Below are 11285 nucleotides of genomic sequence, written 5' to 3'. Positions count from 1 at the left end.
AATAGACTTCTTAGTGGCAATAGAATAGCAGAATGCTAACTATTTATCGCGAGTCTATCTTTTACTTCCCACATTATAATACATAGAGACAGTGTCATAGGTCATTTGCTCTTTTAGGAGACTTATAATAGTCATTGTTTCTAATAAAATATTCGGTATTATCAGAATAACTGTCCTATAAGTCAGTTAGTAGCTCTTATACTGTCTTTTATTATTAAGATAGTCTTGCCCTTTGATACAGTCACGACCCCTGTCACGGGCGGTCAGGCACTATCACGATTAGTCACCAGGAGAGGGGGTGGCGCGCGTAGGTACCTGAGATACCTAGGGACCTACCTAACCTAAGGTTCCTCCCAAGGCTTCTAGGTACCTTTCCAGGAGGTACCTAAGGAGGTACCTAGGTAGTAGGAGGTAGGTGCCTGCGGGCGGCGGGGGTAGGTCCCTCTTTTGGCCCAAAGCCAGTGCCTCTTGGTCGAGTCGAGGCCGGGGGCGGTCAGAGCTTGGACCAGACCTTGTACTCCGTACGCCCCCCACGTGTTTGTACAAAGATCCAGAGATCCAAAGATCCAACGCTTGAGGTTGTGCTGGTCTGGTCTGCGGAGTGCGTACCTACATAGTACTCCGTAGTGCAAGTTCTTTAGGGCCGCAGCGCCTTGACGCTGTGCTACGGTCCGCCACCGGCAGACTGGAAGTGGTCAAGCTCAAGCCTTCTTCCAGAAACGGCCCAAGGGGGCTGCTGACTTGGACTGCCACACCTAGCCAAGGCCTCGCATGCTATGTACTATGTACGGAGCTACTCGAGTCTGGCTCTTCATCTCTATCGAGCGCATCGTAATCAGTCTGGTGGAAATGAGTTGCAACTGCTGCGGTGAGCCGGCGACTGGCCGGTGAGGGCGGGGCGGCACTTGACCCTTCCAAGTTGTGCCGTCTAGTAGGTACCTACTACCTCCTGGTACCTTAGTTCGTTCCTCCAGAGGTACCCAAGGTGCCCAAGGTAACTCTGGTACTTGAGCGCTTTTCTGCACTACGGGCCAGTCAGCTCAGTACATGCATGTACCTTGCTCCACGATCCATCCCAGCCAGGAGCCTCCCAGTTGGTATCGCTGATCCTGGCCTGGCCGTTTATGTAGCTTGGAGTCAAGTCCGTGCGTCTGCTCAGACTCCTGAATGTCGTCAACGCTAGCTCCATCCGTCCCTCCACCGGCACCCATCATCCATCTACTTGTACGAAGTACCCATCCATCTACGGTCTACCTTAGGTACCTACCTAGGTACCTAGGTATGTACCCATCCATCCACCCACCATCCGTCTACCCGCCCATCTTATCCACCATCTTCCATCCACACTATCTATCCACACCATCCATCCACACCGTCCATCCCTCACGTCCATCCCATCCCACACCATCCCATCCCATCCCACACCATCCCATCCCATCCCACACCATCCCATCCCATCCCACACCATCCCATCCCATCCCACACCATCCCGACAGCCAAACACCCAGCTGGCCCTCCTTTAACCCAAATTCCCTTTCCCGCGCCGTCTCAAAGTCCGTGCCATCGTGCTACATCACCACGCTGTTCACGCTCAACATTTCGCCTTCTGCCAACCCCCACCCCCCCCCCCCCCCCCCTTCTCTCCCACACCTACAGGCGATCTTGTAGACTCTAGCCTTCTGCTTCTTCTTCTTCTCTCTGATCTTGGGTTGACAGACTCGGTGGCGCGCTCGCGGCCCTCTGAACCTCCAATCCTCCGTCGAAAGGAAGACCTCTCTCACCCAGCGTGCGTTATCTCAACCTCGCAGTGACTGGGAAGCCCTTGGTTCTTTACCCGTTCGCTGTTCCGGCTTCCATCGTCTATCTGAAAACGACTTGCTCCGTGTCAAAACATCCCTCAACTTCGTGCCGCGCTGCCTGGACCTTAACCCCCCTTGAACAATTCGCTCCTGTATGTTGCGCCGTCTTGTGTTTCACACGCAACCGTGTGGCCACTTTTGGAGGTTACTTGACGACTTCATCAACCATACATACCAGGCGTATCCGAGCGCGGCCACGCTTCTTCCCCTTCTGCAAATCTCTCTCTTTTTATACATGATCCAACCGCCGGGCCAGTGACCGTGGTGCCTCTTGTCAGACAAAATCAGCACATGACTGGATTGCACTGAACTGGCAGATTGTGAAACAAGCAGACACAACCGAGTAGCAAATGGCTGCCGCTTCCCCAGTACTGCCATATCCTATCAACTTTCTTCCCGACTCGATCAACAGTCCTGGCTACCTTCACCCCCGGATCAGCCACCCAAACATGATGCCGAACCTCGGTGGCCAGCCGAGTGTTGCTCATACGTTCGATTCATCCAACAACTGCCCCAAGTCAACTCTGCCAGTGTCTTCTCCCTTTGTTGCGTCCAAACCACCGGGATCAGGCAAGCGTTGTAGGGAGCCGGTTGACCAAAAGGACCAGGCATACGATTCGCCGTTTCCAGAGGAGGATGGACGGAAAAAGAGGTCAAGAGGTAGACCGAGACTCGACACCAAGGATGAAACTGCTGCCGATGTAAGTATCTATCGTCTGGCTTCTACATGTGCTCTCCTACTCCTGTGGGCCCCTGGAGTGAGAATAAGCTACCTTGCCTCTGCTGTACTAACAGTTCCCGTCAGCGTCGACGGACGCAAATCCGCCTCGCGCAGCGTGCCTATCGTCATCGCAAAGACACGGCCATCACCACCCTGGAGCAACGTGTCAAGGAGTTGGAGCAAGCCAATGATGACATGAGCAAGGAGTTCAATGATTTCTACGCTCTCCTCATATCGGAGCGTATCCTCGACGCGGCCCCGCACGCCCTCCCGCGACTCTCTACCCTTGCTAACAAGATCCTCATCGCTGCTGAAAAAGCACAAGCCAGCAGGGGCGACGGCAGCTCATCCGAAGACTGCGACGAAAACATGGAGTCTGGTGTTTACGGAAACCAAAACCAAATGCTTCACCACACCCAGCCCTCTGCCCCGCCCGCTTCAACTCGCGACTATCATCACCCCGAACCCATGCGTCAAGCTGCTATTCCGCCGCCTGCATATGCTGCAGCCGCCGTGACAACGGGAACTGCCACAAGCACCGTCCCAGGCGCGGTATGCGACCCGCTGATTCATGTTCCGTCCTCGCTCCACTACGAAGTCGTGACGGCAGCCACACCGCAAAATGCCAGCTTTCCTTTCTATTCACCGATGGACCCAACTGCCGCAGAGGAGTTCGAATCACGGATTACCCCAGGGCCGTCTCCGTACGATACCATTGCCGTCCCGTCGTCTTACTCGGACACTGAGCTCACCTTTGGGCGACGCCTGCAGCGTCAATCATTAGAGGGGGGGCTGCGTCTCATTACGATGCCAAGTCCGCCACCGGAAAAGTTCGCTTCGGTATTCGGCTTCTGTCTGTTCTTCGAGTCAAAGGAGAATATAATCAGGCGCCTGCAGCTTTCGTTGAGTCGCAGCCAGCATGAGGACCTGAGCAACTGGTCGAGCCCTTTCACCAATCTCGGCGGTGCTGGTACTTTTTTCCAGGACCATGCCTCTACCAATGGTCGTCTCAGTGGCAACACGGGAGCCCTGCCGCTCGGGAATCAGGGAATTGTGTCATATGGCAAGCCGCAGGAGATGACAGGCATGTCCATGGGCCCCTGGGGGCCAGAAGTGCAGGCTACGAGGGACTCACGAATCGACTACGGCGCCGATGGAAGGATGCAGATGATGCTGGCTGGGTTTGAGGGCGACTTTTTCGACCCCGACGAGGTGGAAACATATCTGCGACAGATAGGCATCTATATCCCCCAGCGAGCTGAATTCGTGGAAGCAGAGGTCGACCTGCAAGACCTCGGCATGGACGAGGCCATGCCGAAATCCAAGATCTTTGATTTGAACGGTCAGCAGTCAACCTTTGGAAGCGCTGATTCCGGTTACGGCGGTAGCAGCCACAGCGCTGTGTGGACGACCAACAGCAACGGGTCTGTTTCGGGGGCCATGGACTCGTCGTGTTCGTCAAACCATCACACGATGATGGCATCTCATATGACGAGCGGGCGAGAAGGAAGCGGGTTTGGCAGCGCATCGAGCGGAGGAGAGCGCGATCACGGCATGATGTTGATGATACCTGGTGGACAGAACCACATGTGGCCGCAATCGCGCTCCCCGACGTGGCCTGCCAAGATTAGCATTTCTTTGAACGTGAACTGGTTAATTTCAGGTAAGATCGGCCCCTCAAACGGCAACGCCTTCCAGCCCAAGCTTGAGCTGGAGACTTGAAGCCACGCTAAAAAAAAACAATGTGTCAGAACTGGCCAAGAGCTCGGTTTGCTTGGGAAGAACTCCTGGTGTTCGCAGGAAAGACATTGGCAATGCCCTCAAGATTGCCGCGGGTCTCGTGCCCTCACCTGCATGAACGTTGCAACTCGAAACGAGCAGGAGGAAACGCTTTTGCCAACACGCACGGTCTACGCTCCGTTTCTTTTGTCTTGCCCAGCTGTCTTGTCTCTTTCAAGGGACCACATGCTTATTTTACGTGCCTCTCTGGGCGTTTTTTTTTTTTTTTTTTTTTTCCCCTTAAGATTTCTTCCGGGCATGTGTCGGTATGTTGTCAGCTTTGCTTAGGTACCTACCTAAGTTGGCAGAAGGTGAGAGTTGCCCCAAGGCGCGTGTTGTTGCACAGGATCCTTGTTGCGAGAAACCATGGCGTTTTGTTCCAGGGCTGTGTTCTTTTCAGGGTATGCATCACATCAAGTTGGCGCAAAAAGGTGGATAGATCCTATGGTTGGCAGTCTTTTCATCATTTCTTGTTCCCCCCCCCCCTTTTTTTTTTTTTTCTGTGTTGTTGAAGGTCTCGGTAAGTGCGGCCGATTCAGACAGACCCTGATGTATACTTGCCCATGTACGCTAGTTTGGGCGCAGAAGGTATGGGACCGACGCGGCAGTTCCGGCGAGATTGCACTCGCCCTCATTGTTGCAGATAGTGACAGCAAGAGACTACGCATCCCCGGGTTGGTGGAGTGGTCGGGTCGGGAGGGACGGGGCGGCCGAGGCTTCCAAGTTCCGGCACGGAGCGGAGCCGAAACACCATGTACGGTAACCATGGTTATCTAATTCAAAGGAAACAAAAAAAAAAAAAAGCAACCGATCTTGACGTGGGCTTGGCTTGGAGTTTGTCGGCACTCGTCGCAACTACCTACACATTGGCGCGCCGGTCCGAAAGGGTTGCCGGTGACGGTTAGACGCCAACGTTGGGCACCATCTTTGCCCGTCTCTCGCGCGACCAGGCAAGCAGGTGGAAAGCTAAATGGAGCGTACCATGACGCGCCCAAACCTACGCCCGGCGATGATGCATGATCCATCGAAAAACATCATGATAGCGAGTCGTGTCAATCAATGAGCGACGTAGGATGTATCGGCCGAGGTTGTCGACTGCTTCCAGCCACAGAGCCAGAGCAACCAGAACAAGACAGCCGACGGTGACTACGGCGAGAATGGGCGTATGGGGGAAAAGGAGACGACGACGACGACGACGACGACGACGATTTTGTTGGCAATCACGGCACCAAACCTGTCATGTCACGGGGGATTTCGAGACTCGGAGACGAAGGCGGGGGCGGAGGCGGAGGCGGAAGCGGAAGCGTCGAGCGAGCGAATATGTGGCTTCATATTGCATCTCCAGATGTCGTGTCCTGGCCTCATGCGAGACGTAAGCATGGCGTCTTCCCATTGTCCAAGTGAGCACAAGAAGGGAGAAAAAAAAACAAAAAAAAAGCAAAAAAAAAAAAAAAAGAGACGCCACTCCATTCTTATTGTACATTGTAACGCCGATGCGATGCGAAGACGTGTTGGCGGTGGAACAAACGCGCAGCTGGCTGCCTCGTCGAGCCCAGATTGATGGGACGCTCGTAGCCGCGCCTGGGCATTCCTACTCTTATTGTCTTCTTTTCCTTCCTTCCTTGAACTTTTTTTTCTATATCATTATATTCGAGAGAGGAAAGGGGGGGAGCCGAGAATCGTTGTTCATGTGTCGTTGTGCAACGGACCGGACCGCACAGATAGCTCGCTTAAAAAAAAAAAAAAAAACAGAAAAAAGAAAAAAAATTACACAAAAATGCAACAAGACCCAAGATTCAGAGGCAAGAACAGCTCGGCGATGAGTACGTAGACCAAGACCTCCCCCAGCAGCAGGTGGTGAGTAGAGAGGCACAGGCGCGTTGTCGAGAGGGAAAAAAAAAAAAAAGGGGAGGCGGGGGGGAATTCCAAGTCAACAAGGCGAGCAAGCAAGCAAGCAAGCAAGCGGCCGCCTCCTTCTTCACAGGCTGGCGGTCTCCAGATTCGGCGGCGGCTGAGGAACCTCGAGCTTGGTGCCGCCCGACAGCATCTTGGAGAAGGCGATGCCGACGCCCTCGATGACGGCCAGCAGCACGGCGCAGCCGATGGCGTTGTTGCGAGCGGCCTTGAAGCCGCCGCGGAAGGCGAGCGAGCCGCCGGTGAAGAAGCCGGCAATGATGGCGTTGTAGGGGTCCTCCTTCTTGCGCACGCCCTTGACGGCGCAGTCAAACGTGGAGAAGAGGCCGCCCCAGACGCCAAAGTTGCCGCCCAGCACGGGAGCCCGCATCTTGACGGCCGTGATGGCGCCGATGCGACGCTCGCCGTGGGGGGAGTTGCGGAAGCCCTTGACGCCGTGCCAGATGGTGCCGCCGATGGCCTGGAGGGGGGGACAAGACACGAGCGGGTTAGCGACGGAGGGCGGAGGAGGGAAAGGGGGGAAGGGGGAAGGGGGAAGGGGGGGGGGGGGGGAAGGGGTTTGCGACGACGACGGGATTGTTTTCCGTCGCGAGAGAGAGAGAGAGACGTACGCCCATGCAGAAAGCGCCGCCAAAGTCGTTGAAGATGACCCAGGGGCAGGGATCGCGTCCGTGATCCATGGTGTGGATGGGTGACCGAGCGAGGCCGTCGTCGGGGATAGGCAACGATGGGGCGGAGGCGGCGAGTTTGGAGAGGGTTTTCGGCTGTCGAAAGGTCACGGCCGGGCTTGTGGTTATCGACGGGGATGGGAGGATGATTTGTCGTAAATCGGGATGAGGGATGGGGGTTGATGAGGGTTGATGACGAAGGGCAGCAACTTGTTCCTTTTTGCCTTTTGGCCTCTTCTTTTCTCTTCTTTTTTTTTTTCTTTTTTTTTCTTTCTTTTAATGGGTTTTTTTATGGGGCAGTGGCGCCCCTTGGCTCTTGACACACCTGAATCTCTCTCTCTCTCTCGCTCGGCAAGTGAAACCCGCCCCGCTCCTGCCGCCCCGCCTCTGCCGCCCCGCCTCGGCTGCGTGATTTCGTTGTTCCGCCCATCGTTTATTTGCTTGCTGCATTCGACAAATCACCAGACGGCAAAGGCAAAGGCAAAGCTGGATCTGGATTTGGATTTGGATTTGGATTTTCGACCAGGAACCCAGCTGCGGCAAAGAAAAACCCCCGCCCCTTTGGTCGCGCCGCGGAGGCTCCATGCCCAGCTACGATGCGTTTCACGGGCATCGGCATCCTTGCGGACGGCGCCGACGGGCAGCCGTAGCCGTGACCGGACCACCAGCGCGAGGCGGCCCTCGCTGCTGCCGCGTTGGCTGCCGCGTTGGCTCGTCGCCGCGTTGGCACCGCCTTTTGGCTTCATCTCGTGGATGGCTTCATCAGTCGCCGATGGACACGCAAGTTCCGGCCTTGTGCGGAAAAAAAAAAAACGCCTAGCTTTCGATGGAGAGAGCTCCCATGATTCCGTGGACAACTGCCCTTCCTTGCCTGGGCCCAACCGGCCCTCGCCGAAGGGCGCATCTTGCCGAGGGCCAAGCCTCCCCCCCCCCCCCCCCCCCCCCCCGCGCCCCCGTCCCCGGCAAAACAGGCTGGCTTTGTTCCTCATAGCATACATAGCACCCGACCTGGCGCACGCAAAAGAAGACGAGGAAGCCCCGGGACCTAGGCAGCGACCCCCGACGCAGCGTCTACAGCCGGCCCTCCGTATTTCCCACGGATCCTGATCCTGCCAGCTCCCGAACCCGACATCGCGCCACCCAGACACACACAACACACACACACACGCACACACAAAACCGCCCGCCATGCCTCTCCGCGTGCTCCCCGCGACCGCCGACGATGCCCACCGCGCCGTGGCCATCGAAAGCGCCGCATACGGCCCCAACGCCAACAGTCAAGCCTTGTTCCCCGGCCCGTTCCCCCCCGGCGGCGACCAGTCCCGCGTAACCACGCTGGTCCACCAGCTCCACGAAGACCCGGCCTGCCGATGGGCAAAAGTAGTCGACACGGATCTCGAGGCCCACGGCCAGGACGCCATGGTCGCCTTTTCCATGTGGTACGTCTGGCAGACGCCGAGAGAGACGCTACCCCCCGCGCGGCAATATGGGCCGGGCTCCAACCCCGAGGCTTGCGAGCTCTTCTTCGGCGGCATGCGGCGAGAATGGATCGCCCGGATGGCCCACAAGCCCCATGCGTGTGAGTCTCGGCAGTTTTACCCCCCCCCCCCCCCCTTGCACCCCCTGCGGCGGCTGATGAAGCGAGTTGCTGACGTTGGCCCTCCCCCCGGAATCCAGACCTGAAGCTCTTGCACACGGATCCCGCACACCAGAGGCGCGGAGCCGCCTCCCTGCTGCTCAAATGGGGAACAGACCAGGCGGACGCTCTTGGCCTGCCCGCATACCTGGAGTCGTCGGAGGAGGGCCGCGTCTTGTACCAACGGCACGGCTGGCGCCAGGTCGGGAAACTCGTCGTCGATCTAAGTCCATGGGGCGGCCCGGCGGACGCGTCGTCTTTTCTTATGCTGCGGGAGCCGCGTGGGCCTGCTGCCGGGACACGAGACAATTAAGTGCCGCCGAGAACGTTTTGGCATGGGAGGTTCCTCCGGGGGTTTGGGAATGGGAGTTGTGCGGTTTTGTGCCGAGGGATACACCACGACAAGTGAGCCGTCTCGCGTTGAAGCATCTGATGCAATAACAGCCGGGTCTGCCCTGGCCGTCAAAAGCTTTCTGCTTCCACAGGGCATTCATGATTTCGAGCCGAAAGTGGTGGCCAAAGTCACGTCACACCCCGTCCGTCATTCCAGCGAGCTCATTGACTCGTCTCCGTTGGATCGACCGAGCAGCATCACCATGTCCCCAAATGCCATCGCGGCACATTGAGTCGCCGACGCGCTGTTTTCTCTATATACTATGCTACAAAATCATTCGCTGAACTCAAGACCACATGCGTCCGCAGTTACTTACACAGCAGCGTCTGCACCCTCTGTCGTCGACCTGTCGCCCAGCGCAACAGCCTCCCGGGAGCCGGATCCAGAGCCAGAGCCAGAGCCAGATGCATCCGTCCTTGTGCTACGGCGGGCCTCCTTATCAGCCGTGCCGTTCCTCTCCTCCCATTCCAACCTCTCCCTCACCATCTCCCGTTTACACCACCACACAGTAATGCCTCCCCACAAGCTACACCATAGAAAAGGCACAGCCCAGCAAACGCCGTATGCCCCCGTGGCGGGGACGCTTGGATGAAGCGCCACCACGGTCAGGGCAACAGCCAGGATCAAGGCCGGGATGAACCAGAACAAAGATTGTTTATGCAGCATGCGCTGGAATCGGGGCGAGGCGTTGTACCTCGCGGCAAGGGCTTCGCGATACGGACGGCCAGCTCCGGCATTGACGGCAACCACGTCTTCGATGAAGTAGTATGCCGCCGGCAGGACCTGTCATGACGAGTCAGAAACCCGACAAAAAAACTTTTTGTCTTTTTGATGACGTCAAGAGAGACGGGTGCTAGCGCCAAAGATGGGAAATAAAAAAAGAGGGCATGGGCATGTCCGTGGGACAAATGCACAAGAAGGCTTACGGCTTCTCCCTTGGCTGTGGAGCTGATGCGAAACGGCGCCTTCCACCCCATCAGGTTCCAGAGCATAATCAGGCCCATGATTCCTCCCAAGCAGTACAGGATGGCTGGTGCCGGCATGCAGAGCACTCTCAGCCACACGTTATGCGGCGCGCTTCCCACCACAAACAACGCCGTGACAGCCGTCATGATGGTGATGCTTGTGTAGGTCAACATGTCGAAACACCAGCGGGAATCGGTGCCCAGCGGGCGGAAGAACTTGGACTTCTTCATGAGACGTATCGTGCGTACGCCAAACTCGAGATAGGTCGGACCCCCCCAGATGGTGGTAACAACTGCAAAGATGATCCATCCCTGGACGCGGCCGGCGTACGTGAGGCCGTAGTACAAGGCAATGGGGACGGCCGACGCATCGACAAAGACGAGGAAAGCAAACAGGAAGAGGCGCCAGCGCCGCCAGCCATGACGCCACGTAAAGGGCAGCTGCGGCAAGAGCAGAGGATGGTCGTCGTAGTATTCTTGGAGCGTTCGACCGCGCCGTCGGTACTCTGAACGAGTGGCAGCGCGGGAGTCGTAGTACGCCGGAGCGGATGGCCGGAGGGCATACGAGAGGCTGCGGCGACCGCCGTCTTCGCGGACGCCGGTGGGAGACGCTGGCGATGCGGTAGCGTTCGGGACGCTGGGGGAGGAGCGGCGCGACTGCGACTGCGACTGCGACTGCGACTGCGACTGCGACTGCGACTGCGACTGCGACTGCGACTGCGACTGTGCGGGCGAAGCCAATGGCTGTGATGATGATGAGGTTGGCTGGGACGGGCTTGCAGCACCACGTTGAGCATCATCGTCTCCCATGCTCATGCTTTGTCCTCTCGCGCCACCGGTGCTTCTCCCCTGGCTGGCAGAAGATTGAATCGTAGTTGACGACTGGGTTCGACCGTGGATGGATCGGCTTCCCATTCGAAGCTCGGGCATCGTGTCCAGGCACTTGTCGTTGACGGGTTCGGGTTCGACAGCTTGGCTGGCAGTTGGGGAGAGGCAGACTCGATGGGAGCTGCTGGTTGGTGTCGGGCGGGTGGCCGTTGGTTGGGCCGTTGGTGGGCAGTTGGGGGGGCAGTTGGTGGACAGTGGGTGGGCAGTTGGTGGCAGTTGGTGGCCGTTGGTTGCTACCTAGGTACCTACCTATGCAGTACGGTTATGTCAATTGCTGGGAGGCCTAGTGTAACGCGCACTTGTACTCCGTAGCTTGCTGCTGCAACATCTCCTATGAATGCATCGCATCGGTCAATGGAAATAACAGAATGGCAAGAGAAAAAAGAAAGAAAAAAGGAAAAAAAAATTAGCGCACTCCTTGTAGAGACTTGGTCAAAAAAAAAAAAAAAAAAAAAAAAAAA

The 11285-nt window shown here is 56.9% G+C and overlaps 4 protein-coding genes across 4 annotated transcripts; 2 read left to right on the top strand and 2 right to left on the bottom strand.

The window, feature by feature from the left end:
• Positions 1 to 2209: 2209 nt before the first annotated feature.
• On the top strand, positions 2210 to 4438 carry UV8b_00675 (uncharacterized protein; the record flags this gene model as incomplete). Its single annotated transcript, XM_043138173.1, has 3 exons — positions 2210 to 2560; positions 2665 to 4243; positions 4332 to 4438. The coding sequence occupies 3 exons, from the start codon at positions 2210 to 2212 to the stop codon at positions 4436 to 4438; spliced, it is 2037 nt and encodes a 678-aa protein (XP_042994107.1).
• Positions 4439 to 6337: 1899 nt separating this feature from the next.
• UV8b_00674 (uncharacterized protein) lies at positions 6338 to 6953 on the bottom strand (the record flags this gene model as incomplete). Its single annotated transcript, XM_043138172.1, has 2 exons — positions 6338 to 6733; positions 6885 to 6953. 2 exons carry the CDS (start codon positions 6951 to 6953, stop codon positions 6338 to 6340), a joined length of 465 nt encoding a protein of 154 aa, XP_042994106.1.
• A 1176-nt stretch (positions 6954 to 8129) lies between these two features.
• On the top strand, positions 8130 to 8890 carry UV8b_00673 (uncharacterized protein; the record flags this gene model as incomplete). The annotated part of the gene is made up of 2 exons (XM_043138171.1): positions 8130 to 8520; positions 8619 to 8890. 2 exons carry the CDS (start codon positions 8130 to 8132, stop codon positions 8888 to 8890), a joined length of 663 nt encoding a protein of 220 aa, XP_042994105.1.
• A 393-nt stretch (positions 8891 to 9283) lies between these two features.
• On the bottom strand, positions 9284 to 10866 carry UV8b_00672 (uncharacterized protein; the record flags this gene model as incomplete). Its single annotated transcript, XM_043138170.1, has 2 exons — positions 9284 to 9754; positions 9898 to 10866. 2 exons carry the CDS (start codon positions 10864 to 10866, stop codon positions 9284 to 9286), a joined length of 1440 nt encoding a protein of 479 aa, XP_042994104.1.
• Between the last annotated feature and the right edge of the window lie 419 nt (positions 10867 to 11285).

Source organism: Ustilaginoidea virens, chromosome 1 (assembly GCF_000687475.1).
Source record: "Ustilaginoidea virens chromosome 1, complete sequence".
Classification (NCBI taxonomy): Eukaryota; Fungi; Ascomycota; class Sordariomycetes; order Hypocreales; family Clavicipitaceae; genus Ustilaginoidea; species Ustilaginoidea virens.
This window is presented reverse-complemented; position numbering and strand designations above follow the sequence as displayed.